Source organism: Poecilia mexicana, unplaced genomic scaffold (genome assembly GCF_051168715.1).
Source record: "Poecilia mexicana isolate PSO_F unplaced genomic scaffold, ASM5116871v1 scaffold_13, whole genome shotgun sequence".
Taxonomy (NCBI): Eukaryota; Metazoa; Chordata; class Actinopteri; order Cyprinodontiformes; family Poeciliidae; genus Poecilia; species Poecilia mexicana.
In genome coordinates this window covers 27673852-27690994 of record NW_028263382.1, presented here as the reverse complement: position 1 = coordinate 27690994, position 17143 = coordinate 27673852, and the positions used below count along the sequence as shown (strand labels likewise).

The following is a 17143-nucleotide window of genomic DNA, read 5'->3' as shown; positions in this document are numbered from 1 at the left end:
CACTGCAAACGTCATGTAGTTTACAAACCATATAGCATCTGGAACAGCTGCGATATGGAGCGAGCTGCGGAGGAGAACGGAGCTGGTACGGAGATGGAAAGGATAAATATTACTGAGAGATGAGGTCTCGTTGATACACTGAATCCAGATAAGAGCTACAGAGGAAGTAGAAAGAACTTGGAGGAGTCTTTTGAGAGTTAGTGACTGTTTTTGAATTGGAAAGGGAGAGCAGCAAAATCTGTGACCCATCTTTTCTTGTGACCGCAGGGGGCGATAGAGCGCAGCTACGTCTTGAAGACCAGCGAGAAGAAGAGTATTTACGTAAATTGCGTAAATACTGATAAATACAGATCCCTCAAAGTAAGGTCACAAATTATTCTGGCCATCATCATCTGTGACCAGTGTGATCCTGGCTATTTGAGGGTTAATTTTTATTTTAACTGTGATACGACTGTAATGTAGAGGTGGCAGAAATATTAAAAACCGTGTTAAAAACTACCAGAGCACTTGGAATCATTGCTTAATCGTTTACCGATTTATTAAGTGGCCACCGTTGGTTTACATATTTTAACGATAGCACATAGGCATTGAGTGCGATGGGCGTCAAACAGTTTTCTGAGTCAAACACAAAGTAATAAATTATATTTTCTCCGTCAATGCGATGGTAAGTGAAGTTTACAATCCCAGACGTATCAGTATTTACGCAGTTTACGTAAATACTCTCCTTCTCGCTGATCTTCAAGACGTGCCTGCGCTCTATGATGGGTCACAGATGTTGCTTTAACAACTGTTCCAGTTGAGAACATTTTGAAAATGAACTTGCTAAAAACAAGACCTGTGCATGAATTATTAAAGCTTGATCATATTTACATTTGGAGCAAAACATATTACTTTTTAATATGGGAGTAGTTACCAGAAAAGTAGAACAACGCAGTGCATACATCTGCCATTTAACCTTTAACATAAACAAATGTGTATTTTTTTCCAGAGGACAGAGTTTCTAATAAGACCCCTGAAAATAACCAAAATTGTACTGACATCAATAAAAGTGCTAAAGCAGATGGATGTCAGGATATCGGTAATTAAAATCAATAGAATCATAAGTTGAAGGGATCTGCATCAATATGTCTATAAAGGTGGAAGTAAGTAGGAATGGTGTTATGCAACAGTGAAGTGTATCGAAAGAAAGATTTAATGAAATTAAAACTATAAAAATGGCTTCCCTGTACTTAGTTTTACACCAGATGTTTTTCTACTTAATTTAAACAATTAAAACAGCTTATGAACCTTTATTGTTTCTTTCCAATTCCAGATAAGGAACTTAAGGGAGTGAGAGATGAATTTGCCCAACGAGTGTCTGATGCAGTGATTAATCAACTCTTAGATTTATGTTTAAAACATGACGTGTTTGATGATGAGGAGAAGGATTCAATCCTGGAGGAGAACCGCACGCGAGCTAATAAGGCACGCGCTCTCATTGACGCGGTGATTAGAAAAGGACCCGAGGCCTGCGAGAAGGTGATTGGTTATCTGGAAAGTAAAGACCAAATGCTTTTCAAACAGCTGGGTTTGTCCAGCGCTCAGGCTTCTCAGTCAGGTAAGTGTTATTATTATATACGTCGATTGGCAGCCCTGAATATTGAAAATATCTTAGAAAAACTTTCTCTTTTATTACAGGAGCATACAGGTGCTGGTCATAAAATTAGAATATTGTGATAAAGTTCATTATTTTCCATAATGTCATGATAAAAATTAAATTGTCATATATTTTAGATTCATTGCACACCAACTGAAATATTTCAGGTCTTTTATTGGTTTAATTTTGATGATTTTGGCAAACAGCTCATGAAAACCCAAAATCCCTGTCTCAAAAAATTAGAATATTATGAAAAGGTTCTCTGAACGAGCAATAAAAATAATCATCTGAATCAACAAAGTAACTCTAAACACCTGAAAAAGATTCCTGAGGCCTTTAAAAACTCCCAGCCTGGTTCATTACTCAAAACCGCAATCATGGGTCAGACTGCTGACCTGACTGCTGTCCAGAAGGCCATCACTGACATCCTCAAGCAAGAGGGTGAGAAACGGAAAGAAATTTCTTAACGAATCGGCTGTTTGCAGAGTGTTATATCAAGGCACCTCAGTGGGAAGTCAGTAGGAAGGAAAAAGTGTGGCAGAAAACGCTGCACAACGAGAAGAGGTGACCGGACCCTGAGGAAGATTGTGGAGAAGGGCCGATTCCAGACCTTGGGGGAAGCAGTGGACTGAGTCTGGAGTAGAAACATCCAGAGCCACTGTGCACAGGCGTGTGCAGGAAATGGGCTACAGGTGCCGCATTCCCCAGGTCAAAGGTCAAGCCACTTTTGAACCAGAAACAGCGGCAGAAGCGCCTGACCTGGGCTACAGAGAAGCAGCACTTTGGACCACTGTTGTTCAGTGGTCCAAAGTACTTTTTTCGGATGAAAGCAAACTTTGCATGTCATTCGGAAATCAAAGTGCCAGACTCTGGAGGAAGACTGGGGAGAAGGAAATGCCAAAATGCCAGAAGTCCAGTGTCAAGTACCCACAGTCAGTGATGGTCTGGGTGCCATGTCAGCTGCTGGTGTTGGTCCACTGGGTTTTATCAAGGGCAGGATCAATGCAGCAGCTATTAGAAGATTTTGGAGCACTTCATGCTTCCATCTGCTGAAAAGTTTTATGGAGATGAAAATTTAATTTGGTCTGGAATCGGCCCTTCTCCACAATCTTCCTCAGGGTCCGGTCACCTCTTCTCGTTGTGTAGCGTTTTCTGCCACACTTTTTCCTTCCTACTGACTTCCCACTGAGGTGCCTTGATATAACACTCTGCAAACAGCCGATTCATTCAGAAATTTCTTTCCGTTTCTCACCCTCTTGCTTGAGGATGTCAGTGATGGCCTTCTGGACAGCAGTCAGGTCAGCAGTCTGACCCATGACTGCGGTTTTGAGTAATGAACCAGGCTGGGAGTTTTTAAAGGCCTCAGGAATCTTTTTCAGGTGTTTAGAGTTACTTTGTTGATTCAGATGATTATTTTTATTGCTCGTTCAGAGAACCTTTTCATAATATTCTAATTTTTTGAGACAGGGATTTTGGGTTTTCATGAGCTGTTTGCCAAAATCATCAAAATTAAACCAATAAAAGACCTGAAATATTTCAGTTGGTGTGCAATGAATCTAAAATATATGACAATTTAATTTTTATCATGACATTATGGAAAATAATGAACTTTATCACAATATTCTAATTTTATGACCAGCACCTGTATTTTACAGGAAAGTAAGCAAAGAGAGATGGGGGAAGACATCCAGCAACGGCCACCAGGCTGGGAATCGAACCTGGTCCGTCCGTGTCGAGGACTACAGGCTCCATGTATGGGTTGTGCTTTGCCCCTCACCATAGAACTCTATTTAAATTTGTTCAAATATGGAAAGTTGTTTGCTGTAACAAGCACAGACTAATAAAGTCACCTAGTGTAACAATGCTTTAGAAAGAGAGGTTTGGTAACTAATTACAGCAAGGAACAAAATGTAAACGTGTTGCAGTGTTTGCAACAACAGCAAACATCTGGAAAAAGCTGGTAAAAGTGATAGATACAAACGTCACATTGTAAACAAACAAAAATGTCACTGCAAAAAACATGTGTGAATGCTGAGTTAATGACTGAACTACCAATTAATTTTCTTTTTTATGGCCTCTCTCCTGTTTATATCATTTCATTTTAATAAAATATTTTTTTCCAGTATTGGATTATTTTGAATCTTTTTTTTTTTTTATCTTTTTCATTTTTCATCTCTAAATCTGCTCTGACTGTATGCAAAAGAGATGCCAAATGAAAAATAAGAAAAAAAGATTATTTTCTATTATCTGATGAAAGTGAAATTGAATTATAGTGCAACTAGTTATTGGGGCAAAAGGGTATGGAGAAATAACCTGACATTTCATATGGCTTCTCCAGGTGGGGCTATAGCACCATTGAAAATGTGGCGCTTTCTTAATTTCAAATAAAAAATAATTTTATACTATATATAGGCCTATATGCACTTTTTGGTATATGTCGATATATCGTGTATTTACTAAAGACATCTTTCACCCAAATACATAAATAAAAATAAATAATTTTCCATTGTATCTTTCATGGTGGGTTTGTTAAGGGTTAACCGACAGTCCCGCCATTTCACTGCAGACGTCACTTCGAAACCATATCACATCTAGAGCGACTATCGGCATCGCGGCGAAATGAAGCGAACTGCGGTGGAGAACGGGGCTGGTACGGAGATGTAAACACTAAATATTACTGAGAGACGAGGTCCCGGTTGAAACACCCAGATAAGCGCTACAGAGGAAGTAGAACTTGGAGGAGTCTTTTGAGATGTTGTGACTGTTTTTGAGTTGGAAAGTGAAAGCACAGCTGCCGAAGAGGCAGATCCAGTTGAGAACATTTTGAAAATGAACTTGTTAAAAACAAGTCCTGTGCAGGAATCGTTGAAGCTTGATTCGATGTTACATTTGGATGTCGGGAATTAAAATCAATAGAATCATATCAGTTGAAGGGAGAACATCTGCATGGCTACAGTATCATACAGGAGGAAGGAAGTAGGAAGAGCGCTGTGTAAAAGTGAAGAGTATCGAAAGAAACATTTTATGATCTTAAAACTATAAAAAATGTCTTCCCTTCTTAATGTTTTGCACCAGATGTTTTTCTACTTAATTTAAACAATTAAAACAGCTTATGAACCATTATTGTTTCTTTCCAATTCCAGATAAGGAACTTAAGGGAGTGAGAGATGAATTTGCCCAACGAGTGTCTGATGCAGTGATTAATCAACTCTTAGATTCATGCTTAAAACATGACGTGTTTGATGATGAGGAGAAGGATTCAATCCTGGAGGAGAACCGCACGCGAGCTAATAAGGCACGCGCTCTCATTGACGCGGTGATTAGAAAAGGACCCGAGACCTGCGAGAAGGTGATTGGTTACCTGGAAAGTAAAGACCAAATGCTTTTCAAACAGCTGGGGTTGTCCAGCGCTCAGGCTTCTCAGTCAGGTAAGTGTTGTTATATACGTCGATTGGCAGCCCTGCATATTGAAAATATCTTAGAAAAACCTTCTCTTTTATTAAAGGATTACAATCTCAACTGATTTTTGTTAAGAAAATCCAGACTTTAGCTTGAGTACTTTAAAAAAAAAACGTGTAGAAAAACTAATTTGTCTTTTAGCCAACTCACCGTTACCACACCTGTTTGCATCTCTATTATTACCTGCTTTTTCATCTGTCAAGCAGCTGGCAGAAGGAAAGAAGAAGAAGAAGAAGAAGAAGAAGAACCGGCTTGTAAACGACCTCGACAGCAGGACAAGCCTGGTACATCTATTCATAATTTATTTTTATTTTTGATATTTATTTTCTTAAATGTTCAGAGCAATTCTGTCATATTATGATCCCTGATTGCTCGGACCCATATTTCTCATTGTTTTGCTAAGTTCCCGCATCGCTGTCTCCGCTCAGATCTTGTAAACGCATACAGCTTACCTAAATGTTTCACAGGTTGTTCTATACAATGTCCATGATGTAACATTATTTGAATTCCATTTTGTAAGGCAATACAATATAAAAAAAAGTTGAAGGAAGCTAAGTCAGTTATATTCACATGTATTTTTGTGACTTTTCAGGTATGATGGGCGAAGAGAGGGATGAAGCTAAGGTGGCCGACTACGGTGGCCGACAGGTCCAATTGTGCAGCAACAGAGAAATCATGCAAACAAATGAAATGCAGCAAAATGCATTTTATTTGTTTCCTGCAAATAAAATGCAGGAAACAAAAAAAGAAACGCAAACAAAAGGCAAAGGCAGCAAAGAAAAAGCAAATAAAATGCAGGAAACAAAAAAAGAAACGCAAACAAAAGGCAAAGGCAGCAAAGAAAAAGCAAATAAAATGCAGGAAACAAAAAAAGAAACGCAAACAAAAAGTAAAGGCAGCAAACAAAAAGCAAATAAAATGCAGCAAACAAAAAATACGCAAACAAAAAGCAAAGGCAGCAAACAAAAAGCAAATAAAATGCAGCAAACAAAAAATACGCAAACAAAAAGCAAAGGCAGCAAACAAAAAGCAAATAAAATGCAGCAAACAAAAAATACGCAAACAAAAAGCAAAGGCAGCAAACAAAAAGCAAATAAAATGCAGCAAACAAAAAAGATGCAAACAAAAAGCAAAGGCAGCAAACAAAAAGCAAATAAAATGCAGCAAACAAAAAATACGCAAACAAAAAGCAAAGGCAGCAAACAAAAAGCAAATAAAATGCAGCAAACAAAAAAGATGCAAACAAAAAGCAAATGAAATGCAGCAATCAAAAAAAAGATGCAAACAAAAAGCAAATGCAACAAACAAAAAAGAGACGCAGACGCAAACAAAAAAGATGCAAACAAAAAGCAAATGAAATGCAGCGAACAAAAGAAAAGATGCAAAAAAGTGCTGAAAACAGAAGTGTTCCAGACCAATAGAGGGAGTCGAACAAAAACAGCTGTGTCCAAATTTAGGGTCTGCATCCTTAAAAACGGGTGTTCAGAAAAGCAGTAATGGCGGCAAAATTATTTGTGCTGTGTTACTCTTAAAATTACACAACATTATTTTTTACAAAGTTTTTAGGCGAGAATGTAGATGTATAGATCTGAAATATCTGCTCAGTTCAACAGTAAATCACTTAATTACAATATTGCTCCGACGTTTTCGGAGATGTCTGCTGCCGCTTCATTAACAGCCAAGCTCCCCTCGCCAGCTGTCAGTTGGCCGGGAGCTCCAGGTTCGGTACACCGAGAGAGAACCCATGTCTCCCGGCAAATCGTTTTAAAAACTCCCGCTAGTTTTCCCCTATAAGTGGAGGTGGAACACACATATTAAGTCTGGTAATAGCTGTAAATATTTTTGGTTCACTAAAGTAATTTATTCCTGAGCAAATGGGTTTCACTGATTAAAGTTAAGCCTTCAAACATAACAGTTTTATTTAACTGTAATGTCTTACTTCCTGAGATATGGAGAGTATTTGAAAATGAATAATTTGCGTACATCCCTTGCTGTACATGTTTAAACATTTTAGATTTTAGAATTTAGACAGATTTCTTTTTTACTATGGAACAGCCTTTATTACAAAAAGTGATGTTAAGAAAATAAATTTAAAATAAGCTAGTTTTAAAACTTAACATGTCTCGATTGAAATAGCCTAATTATAGTTTTAGAATTAATAACTTATTCTGCCCTATTGACCTTTATTTTACTTGTAGTTACAGCAAATTCTTTGCTAAGATCTTTGATCTGCCTTTTGTCTGTCTGGGAAACAATCAGTAGAGGTTCCAGCTTTTTCACACTGATCTGTGAAACCCAGCAGGGGTTCGGAGAAGCTCTGCTTCCACTTTTTTTAGACAATGGGGCAGATGGCTTTAGAGAGAGGGTCAGAGACAGATCCTGGTTGGATGAGCAAAGATACGCCTTATTTGAATAAATTAAATACAAGAAAATAAAACTTTCCACCAAAGTAACAAATTAGGATTTGCTCTTGCAATTTCTCCAAAGACGTCCTTGCACGTCTTTGCTTTTCTTTCTTTCCTAATTTCTTTCCTTCTTCTTCTTTCCATTTGTATCAGGTAAATGAATGTATGTCTCCGTTGTTCTGCAGTTTCTGTGTAAGTTCATACGTTGTCTTCTATTGGATTAAACTGTAATTCTGTGACGTCAACATGCATTGTTGTTTTCCTTGTGGCTACACGCAGCCTGCCGAGAGGACCTGGGATCCAAGAAGAAGAGAGAGCCAGACTTTTTTTCCCCAAAATTAACTAATTTAGATATTCTTCCTTAACATGCCACATGCTGCTGTGACCTCATTCTATCTGTTTCAGATAGAATGTAAGCATATGAATAACTTTAGTTCAAACAAATAGAAATAAAATATATTTTAATTAAAACATAATTCTCATACATATTTAAATATACAGCCGTTGTTCAGACTTAGCAGAGAAAGACAACACCTGCACTGAATCCATGTCAGATGGGACCTCTTCTGCAACAGCTGATAATAGCTACCACTAGGTACCGCTACAACTGACACTCGGTCGCCATGGTATGTCAGTGCTGACAAGCTCCTTTCAGTTCCGGATTATAATTATTTTCATACAATGACCTTAATATATCGCTATTGATTATTAAACCGGGTAAGTTCATTAATATTGTCTTGTTAGTTAATATTAGTGACAGTGGCAACATGAGATATTGACAATTCCAGAGTGACATTATGTTCAGCATGGTTCCATGACTGTTTTTTTTTTAAGATAATGCAAAGTCTTTGGAAAACATGTTATCATAATTTTCCAAAAATGCCTGTTAACCAGTTTGAAATAGTTATTACTTGTTATTATTTAATAAATTTAATATCTGCTATTTTTCATTAATTGTGAAGTTCATTCCAGATTTGTGTGGCATAAATGAAGGTTGCTTCTCCATGTTTGTTTCTGGTTCTGTTCATTGTCTTCAAAGTTTTCTTATTCAAATATGAGAGAATGACTAAAATCTGAGCTACAAAATGCATTTCAATAGCATTTTCAAGGCAGCAGGAGGACTTTCACTTTCAAGTTAAACCACCTTCAATTTTTTTACACTAAAATTGAATATTGATAAGTCAAAACAGAAAGTATGTACACCTCAAAAACTTTGACAATGTGTGAATCCTAAGCAGCATTAAGAACAAGATTGTTCATATTTTTGGAAATAAAAATTACTTTGGGTTATACTTAAGATGCAAATGCTTTTTTAAATGAAAATTGTCCCGTTTACATATTTTATTTGGCAGATATGGTTCAACATTTTTTAAAGTTTATGTCAAAGTATATGCATAGTAATTGATTTGTCAATATTTATTAGCCATTGTATGTAAATACTTTGAACAGCATATCATTTAAGTTTCAATAGCCAAGAACTAAAATATTTGTGTATTATAAAATCCCTCTCTGAAATCATTTGAAGTCTACTGTAAAATTCATGTTTAGTCAACGTGTGAATTTACTACATCAGGATCAAATAACATATTATTCCTCTATGAGAAATTATAATATTTCATTACGTTTAATTTTTTTCCCCTAAACTTTATTAATTTCTACAATATACGTTTTACACAACTACTACGTATTTCCATCTTGGCCAAAGCCCTATCTGGCAACCCAACGGGGTTCAACAGGTTCCAGGTTCTAAGTGTAATAGTGACACTTAATGGTAGATTCAATTACTTCGGCCATCTTCCTTCAGTTAAATCAGAGGTTCCCAAACTGTGGGGCGCGCCCCCTAGGGGGGGCGCCGTGTCATTGCAGGGGGGGCGCGGGAAGCCGTCTGGATAAAAAAAAACAAAACAAAAAAAAAAAAACATGAACACTGTATGCGCTGGGTTTTTACCTTAGAATGGCCAACTCCCTGTTATTCCTATGTCAATTTGATACAGCAGAGGCTTCCACACTTCCCATATTTGTGTCCTCTGTCACTTTTATCAACAGTTAAAACTGTTTAATCCGTTGTTAACATGTTGTAACCTGTTTTTCCGAGCCGCCTTTAAACGCAACATGAGCGCTACGACGCTCGCGCCAGCAGGGCCGAACTCAAATCGTGACAGCGCACCTACTAATGGCACTTCCGGTGGCAGGTGTCATTAGGCGCCACAAGTGCCACTGTTTTCGAGGCTAGCTGCCAGTGTTGTCACTGCATTCGGCTGACTTCGGCACCTCATACTGGCACTTCTGCTGACACCTGCCGTTATGCGTCACAAGTGCCACTGTTTTTGGCAAATGGACTACATATCCAATGATGCATTATAACTAGTAGAAGAACTTGAAGAGAGACGAAGAACGAATTTTGTAGGGGTTTTTTCGCAGAAAGACCCATGTTAGCTGAATTCCTACACTTTTTTTTTTACATCATTATGTATGATTCGTTCATCCTATTTGTTCACTAAAGTTCATCTGAATAATCCAGCCGACTCCTTTCGTCTTTGAATTAATCGAATACACAGCAGGTATCAGGGATGCCATTGGTTTCGGCACCTTTGTAACAGCCGAGTCTGGCTTCCGCTGCCGTTAGGTGTCCAGGATGTTTCAGAGCTGTCACAACTGTGCCGATGTTTTGGAAAACGTGTTACTTATATTGCCTGTTTATGTTTTATTTCAATGGTAATTGTATTGGTTAATTATCCGTTTAACACCTTTAATATTTTTGACTTAATTTAACTCAGTGGTTCCCAAACTTTTTCTTCTGCGCGCCCCTATGGATTACAAATTGCTGTCTGGTTGAAGACGCGTGTGACGGGGGTGGGGGGGTCGACTTTTGTGGGGGCAAAATGAATGTACGTAGCTGAAAATAGACACCAACATCGGTAGCCTACAAGGTGCTTGTTAAGCTTAAGGTTCTGTATTGATATTAGCTAGTCATCTTTTAGCTAACATTACCTGCATCCAACAGCTTTACTCAACTCAGTTGGTTAGTTTGGAGGGAAAAACTGTGAAAAGTTCTTTGCGTTTTGCTGGTTTGCTGCCGTGATTCTAACACAAACCTACGTAACTCCGCACAGCAGCATCAGGTCTCCTTCACAGGTGTAAACCCAGCACGAGCGAGAGACAGCACTGTCGAGCCTTCACGTCAATAGTCCGTCGATCTGATCAACAATATCCCGCAATGCTGAGGCTTCTTCTGCTGTTTTGGTCGAGCAAATGCAGGAGGGACTTTTGTTTGCGTCTCTTTTTTGTTTGCTGCATTTTATTTGTTTGTGTCTCTTTTTTTGTTTGCATGTTTTCTCTGTTGCTGCGCATTTGCACCTGTCGGCCACCGTATGAAGCTGCTAAATAAACCAGGTATGAATTCAACGTGCTACGGAGGAAAGTCAACCTGCGGATTTCAACTCTTCGATTTTTGTTTTCTGTAGAAGAAACACCTGGACATTTTTTATTATTATTATTATTTTTATTTATTTCTTAATGTTTTATTGGCTCTATGTGGCACCCGAGTGGTGTACCGATAAATGACTTCAGGAATTGTGAACAGTTTCTAAACAAACCCATAAAGTTACAACAATTTATTTAAAAGACAATAATCCAAGAGAAGGAGGTGCAGGCAGTCCTTGTCAATCAGTCAATAAGCAAGTCTATAATTGTCCTTAGCTGGGCAAAGAAGGAAGGGCGCGGTCCTCCACCACGTTCAGCCCCCTCTTGGCTCGACCCGGCCAATCCTCCGATTCCTGGCGGACCTCGTCTAGGATCCAGCCGCCCGCTCCTCAACGGCGACCAGTCTCTCCGTGTAGTCCGCCGATCTGCATGTACTGTCCTCCAGCTCCAACAAAACGCGCTCACCCAAATCCGTCTACTCCTTTTCTAGCCGCGTCTTGTCTCCTTCATGTCCTTCCCAATCTCCATGCTAGTTAAGCAGATGCATAGCACTTGCGCCGGTGCAGTGGGCCTCTCTGGGTATCCGGGCACGTGACCTCAAAAATAACCAATCAGAAAAACATGCAAAACAGTAACTCAAAAGTTTAACTCAACTAAACCTAAGAAAATACATAACTTCAAAATATAAGCAATCAAAACAATATAAAGGAAAACATAGATAGAACTCCAAAAAAGGAAAACCAAGGTCACATTACCACATCTAGCTGCCTTTATTTGAGAGTTGTTAGTTAGGAAAGCAATGAAAGAGGAGGGAAGACATGCAGCAACGGCCACCAGGCTGGGAATCGAACCTGTGCCATCCACGTCAAGGACTACAGGCTCCATATGTGGGTTGTGCTTTGCCCCTGCATCACCACAGAACCCCGATATCTTTATTTAAATTTGTTCAAATTTGAAAATTAGTTTTCTGTAACAAGCACAGACTAATAAAGTCACCAGGCTTAAGAAAGAGAAGTTTGGTAACCAATTACAGCGTGAATGGCTGATTTAATTACTGAATTAAGAATGAATTTTCTCTCCTGTTTGTCATTTCATTTTAATAAAATAATTTTTTCCTAAGTGTTGGGTTGTTTTTAATCTTTTTTCATTTTTCATCTCTTATATTGGCTCTGACTGTACTATAGTATGCAATAGAGACGCCTAATGAAGAAAGAAGGACAAATAATATTAGAAAATGTCCTATTATCTGATGAAAGTAAAATTGAATTATAGTATTATTAGGGAAGAGGCAGAAGCCTTCAAGCCTGAGAACAGTATCCAAACTTTGATGGAGCGGCATGAAACCATGAGGAAAAATCGAAGCAACATCTCAAGGCAACAGCCACTATAATAATATTAACAAAATGGTTATAAAGTCAAAGTCTCGAGTACTGTGATTCTCAGTCTCATCAAATTAATAGGCAGAACTGAAGAGGTGTCCAAACCTGATCCAGTTCTGGCTCTGTCAGGAAGAATGGGTCAAAATGACAGCAAACTACTGTGAGAAGTTTGAGACCCAAAATTTGACAGGAAATTTTTCAAAATACTAAAAAACTGTACATAAACTGAATTTTAAAAAATCACTCATTATTTCAGCATTTAGCAACTAAAAATAAATTTGGTAACCCTGACTGACCTAAAGAGGAAAAGCGTTAATGTGAAACAAAATGTTTTTTTGTTCGTTTTTTTTTTGCAGTGTGGACATTTTTGGTTTCACTTGTTTACCGTATATGCAGTTTACCCTGTATGTGTTGGACTTTTCATCATGTATGGATTAGCAAAAACAAACAAACAAGCAAACAAAAAACGCAATATATTGAAACCCATGCACCTTTTTCTTATTTTAACATTTATCAGCATTATGGGTTGAAAGATTTTTCCAGACTGGACAAAAACAAATTGCTCAAAAGCATCACTAACATACAAAGATTATTTTAACATCCACTCCGTGTCATTTTCTTCTTTGTTTTACACATGTACTCTTCTCATTATTATCTTTTTGGGGATCCTGTCTGACAACCTGACATCTTAGAGTTAAAGGCCAAACGCTCTTAGAAATTCCAAGTAAGAGAAACAAACAAGACAACACTTCTATTTTCATTATCGATGGCAACAAGCAACTGATGTACAGCCTGGTATTCTTAGGAAAAGCGTCACTTTTAGCAGATAAGCACAAAATTACTGGTGATGTGAATCCTAACATGCATTAAAGTACGACTGCAAGGCTCGATAAAATAGTCACAAAGGGTTTATGACCTCTAAAACACTCGTGAATAAATAATTATTAGCATAATTGGCATGATTTCAGGTGTGAGTGAATGACAAGCTTCAGAGACAAACCTGACAAGGTTATACTAGTTTAACGAGCTTCCAACCAGTTACCTGGAACTGTACAGGGCTTTGAAAGCGCGACCACTTCCTTTGTACGCTCACACTAATCCTTAGCTGTTAGAAGACAGGACGTTCGCCTCCAGTGTGATGGCTGGTAAGACTCGATTAACCACAAACTGAAGAACTTGTCTGTATTTTTCAGATCCTGCTTTTCTCTGCAGACAAGGAGCTCGCCAGAGTGAGAGGGAGATTTGTGGAAAAAGTCTCCAAAGCTTTAATCAAGCAGCTGCTGGACGACCTGTTGGAAGACCGCTTGTTGAACGACGGGGAGACCGACTCTGTGCTGGAGGACAACACGGGGAAGGCGGACATGGCCCGCTGCCTCATCGACATGGTGAGGAGGAAAGGGGACAAAGCCAGCAGGAAGATGATCGAACACCTCGAGAACAGAGACCCTACACTTTACTCCGAACTCGGCCTCACCTGTAAGCCAGCTCCAGGTGAGGGCAAAGTGAAATCATTTATTACAAAGTCTATGATGTCAAATGGATACAAAAAAAAAAAAAAAAAAAAAAATTCTAGTTGTGGTAACTAGAGATGATGTCTTTCTCAGTTCCAGCTCCTCAGAACCAGCAGGCCTGGTCAAACTCCCTCGTCACCACGACCGACTCCTTCTGGAACGAGAAACGGAAATCTAAAGATGTAACCTGAACTCACCTCATGCGTTGCCTCCTCTGACTTATTCAACACGAGTTGTAGCGCTTTTACTTCACAGGGGGGCGTTTTGAATGAGCAGCTGCTCATTTTTCAGCTTACAGTTCACTGTTGTGAAAATAAAGTTTAACAATAAAAAGTAAAAGCAGACAAGAATAACAATTAGAAGCATATGCAACACAATTTTACTCAATTTTGTTTGAAAAGATGCAGGTAGAAGATAAAAGACCTTATGATTTCATTTAAGTTCTCCCCAAACCAGATAAAAAACTTGGAGTATTTCCACATTAAATTGATGCTTAAACCTCACATTCTCAATGTTATTTACTCGTTCTGATGATTATTTGTGCCTCGTTTGATATTTCAGGTTTACGCCGTGTCAGATGTGTCCCTCAGAAGTCGTGTGGCCCTTTTAATCACTAATAGAAACTTTGCTAATGCGAGTTTAACCAGAAAGGGAGCCGAGAAAGACGAGGAGAACATGGAGAAACTGCTGAGATCCCTGGGATACGAGGTGGTGAAGCACAACGACCTCACTGCACAGGTATTAAATTGGCCTTGGACTATTTCTGGCATTACTAGGGTTACGTTTGACAAAAACAATTAAACTTTTCATAATAAATTATGTTTAGTCAATTTACTAAATAATGCTGTCTAGATTTAATTTTTACTGTGTTATGTAAGCTCTATAATACATAGCAAACTTTCTAAATTTTTATCTAAAAACCCCCCCCAGAAACTTTGCATTGCTCTATGATGTAAAATTTTAATAAAATACTCTAAAAGTTTGTGCAATGTAAAAATCTGAGGTATTAATATTTTTGCAGTGCACAGTACTTCTGCAGCAGATTTGTTGCATGAAAACTCTGCTGCCGTTTAGCACGTCAACAAAATCAGAGCACAAACTTTGACTCTAAGTCGCAGAATCATCCTTTATGATTGAAATGTGACTTTCATGACTGAAAGTTGCATAAGCAATGAGCAAAGTTCACCTGTAGTTGTCGTGGTTGTTCAGGTAGCAAAACATAAATATTTAACATGAAATTTAGCTTTGAATAATGAAAATTTGTATAGTAATTTGTGTATACAGCTAACTGACAGACAGAAGACGTTTCATTGGGAAATCTGTTTCAACGTTGACATCTTGCACATTCTCCTCTTTGTGCGGTGACTGAATTTTCTCCATCTTACTCTCTCACACAGAGGATGAATGAGGTCCTGCGCACTTTCAGAGAGCATCCGAAGCTGAGGGACACCGACAGCGTGTTTGTGGTGATCATGTCTCACGGGAAACGCGAATTTGTCCTCGGGGTCAACCACAGCGAGGAAAAACCAGACGAATTCCCCGTCGACAACATCTACAAGCACCTGGGTCCGCAGGAATGCCCTGCTTTGATGAACAAACCCAAGATCATCATCATCCAGGCCTGCAGAGGAGGTGAGCACTACCCGCCCTGGTTTACAGCCTGGACCTAATCCCGGTTTAATCTTGTCCCTGCTGGTCACAGAGAGGGGTGGATCCGTGGTGGTCAGTGACAGCGCCTCGGCTAAGGTGGTCTCTGACGACGTGTCGCAGCAACTTCCTGCTAATGCAGGCGGCAACATTGTTGACGATGCTATCCGACACGTCCACAAAGAAAAGGACTTCATCTCACTCCTGTCCAGCACCCCGGGTAGGTTTGTCTTTTAACTACACAATGTTCCAGATGTTTTCTCAACTTTTGCAAGAAATCTGTGGTTCCTTACAGACACCGTCTCGTACAGAAGAGAGGATTTGGGCTCCTTCCTGATACAGTACATCGCTGAGGTGTTCAACACCTGCTCCCACGAGGACGACATCGACGAGCTTTTCAGGAAGGTACAAGCCTTAGTGATCAGGAAAGAGAGTATTTAGAGACAGGAAAAGACTGAACACGTTCAGAAACGAGTCTCTGTCTTTATTTTCCACTGAACTCTGCAGGTCATGCAGCGATTTGAGGAGTTTCCTGATGACACCAAAAGACAAATGCCAACAAAAGACAGATGCACTCTAACGAAGCGCTTCTACCTTTTTCCAGGCCACTGACACGGCAGCGTTTGGTAAATCCGTGAAGCTAACATTAACTAACATTAACATTTACTGTTTGACAAATTGAGTTGCGCCATTAAAACACTCCTTACGAGTATCTTCATATAAAATTCTACATATACGCATACCAAGATGTTGGGCTTTTGATCTTGTTTATTCTTTTAATTATTTTTTTAGACTGTGAGTGATTGGGCTAATTTACTACGCAATGTATATTTACTTTAATTTGATTCAGTTTCATTCACTTTAGACTATTTTTTTAATACTGTGGTTAAAATAAAGACTAAACGTTTGAAGAAAAACATGGTCTCTATATTCCGGTGTTATTCATATTTCTGCAGCATACAACATCCTGCTGTACAAGTACAGTAACATAGCAGAGTTAAACTGCGTTAAATAGTTGCATTGTGCAAAAGTCTGTCTCATAAGTTCTGGCAGATCCATTTATAGAAGAGTTTTGTTCATGTTTTGGTCACTGAATTTGAAACCAGCATAAGAAAATAAAACAGGTTGCTTTAGTGAGGCACATTTTAAACTAAACCGATGATCTAAATGGATTGGACATTCAGTCGAATGGATATAATTCACCACACGTAAACATGCATCCATACAGAGTTAGGGACGCTGACAAACTGGTTGCACCAGTAGATTAGAAATGTTACAGTCATTAAGAAAAAATGTGAAAAAGAAACAAGCTGCCAAAGTTTTGATTGAACAAGCAGAACATCAAAAACAACGCCGCTTCCTTTTTCTTATTGCTCCTTGACTTACAGGAGCTGGGCAAATAAATAATAATAATAAAAAAAACTATAAAAGGCTACAAAAGATCCCATATGTAATATTCAAAATAGTGATGAAAATACAAAATAGATATCGCAAACACATTGGAGCCGTAGCTGAAAACTGGATGACACCTTTTAAAACCACAACATCCCTGGAATCGCCTGAATATTGAGCTTGCTGCCTCACATCTTTGCAAAAAGTTCAGCTTAACTTGATCTTTAATCAATCTGTTTCAAAAGGTCAGTAAACACACAGCTGCTCTGGCTTTTGCCAAATCTGTGCGAC

General features: G+C 38.7%; 3 protein-coding genes across 4 annotated transcripts; all 3 read left to right on the top strand.

Annotated features, from left to right (window-relative positions):
• Window positions 1-1716, top strand: LOC148155859 (caspase recruitment domain-containing protein 18-like). Its single transcript, XM_088012134.1, has 2 exons — window positions 1-85; window positions 1313-1716. Exons 1-2 carry the CDS (start codon window positions 55-57, stop codon window positions 1714-1716), a joined length of 435 nt encoding a protein of 144 aa, XP_087868260.1. The 5' UTR covers window positions 1-54.
• Window positions 1717-4180: 2464 nt separating this feature from the next.
• On the top strand, window positions 4181-7745 carry LOC106917743 (uncharacterized). Of its 2 annotated transcripts, none has more exons than XM_088011981.1 (4): window positions 4181-4286; window positions 4780-5064; window positions 5302-5379; window positions 5688-7745. In XM_088011981.1, the coding sequence occupies exons 1-4, from the start codon at window positions 4256-4258 to the stop codon at window positions 6350-6352; spliced, it is 1059 nt and encodes a 352-aa protein (XP_087868107.1). In that variant the 5' UTR covers window positions 4181-4255; the 3' UTR covers window positions 6353-7745. The 2 variants fall into 2 exon arrangements, with proteins under 2 accessions (XP_087868107.1, XP_087868106.1); XM_088011980.1 differs by having other exon boundaries at window positions 5299-5379.
• A 5626-nt stretch (window positions 7746-13371) lies between these two features.
• On the top strand, window positions 13372-16377 carry LOC106917731 (caspase a-like). The gene is made up of 8 exons (XM_088011979.1): window positions 13372-13447; window positions 13515-13793; window positions 13907-13995; window positions 14375-14551; window positions 15211-15445; window positions 15516-15680; window positions 15756-15865; window positions 15968-16377. The coding sequence occupies exons 1-8, from the start codon at window positions 13441-13443 to the stop codon at window positions 16070-16072; spliced, it is 1167 nt and encodes a 388-aa protein (XP_087868105.1). The 5' UTR covers window positions 13372-13440; the 3' UTR covers window positions 16073-16377.
• Window positions 16378-17143: the final 766 nt, after the last annotated feature.

What these genes read in the sequence shown, in the direction of transcription:
- LOC106917731 (XM_088011979.1), top strand. An exon ending in ACTCCTGTCCAGCACCCCGG is followed by an intron (nt 15,681 to 15,755) that starts GTAGGTTTGTCT and finishes GGTTCCTTACAG; the next exon opens with ACACCGTCTCGTACAGAAGA. An exon ending in TCGACGAGCTTTTCAGGAAG is followed by an intron (nt 15,866 to 15,967) that starts GTACAAGCCTTA and finishes TGAACTCTGCAG; the next exon opens with GTCATGCAGCGATTTGAGGA.
- LOC148155859 (XM_088012134.1), top strand. Translation starts at nt 55, where the DNA reads ATGGAGCGAGCTGCGGAGGAGAACGGAGCTG. An exon ending in TGCGGAGGAGAACGGAGCTG is followed by an intron (nt 86 to 1,312) that starts GTACGGAGATGG and finishes TTCCAATTCCAG; the next exon opens with ATAAGGAACTTAAGGGAGTG.
- LOC106917743 (XM_088011980.1), top strand. Translation starts at nt 4,256, where the DNA reads ATGAAGCGAACTGCGGTGGAGAACGGGGCTG. An exon ending in TGCGGTGGAGAACGGGGCTG is followed by an intron (nt 4,287 to 4,779) that starts GTACGGAGATGT and finishes TTCCAATTCCAG; the next exon opens with ATAAGGAACTTAAGGGAGTG. An exon ending in CGCTCAGGCTTCTCAGTCAG is followed by an intron (nt 5,065 to 5,298) that starts GTAAGTGTTGTT and finishes TCATCTGTCAAG; the next exon opens with CAGCTGGCAGAAGGAAAGAA.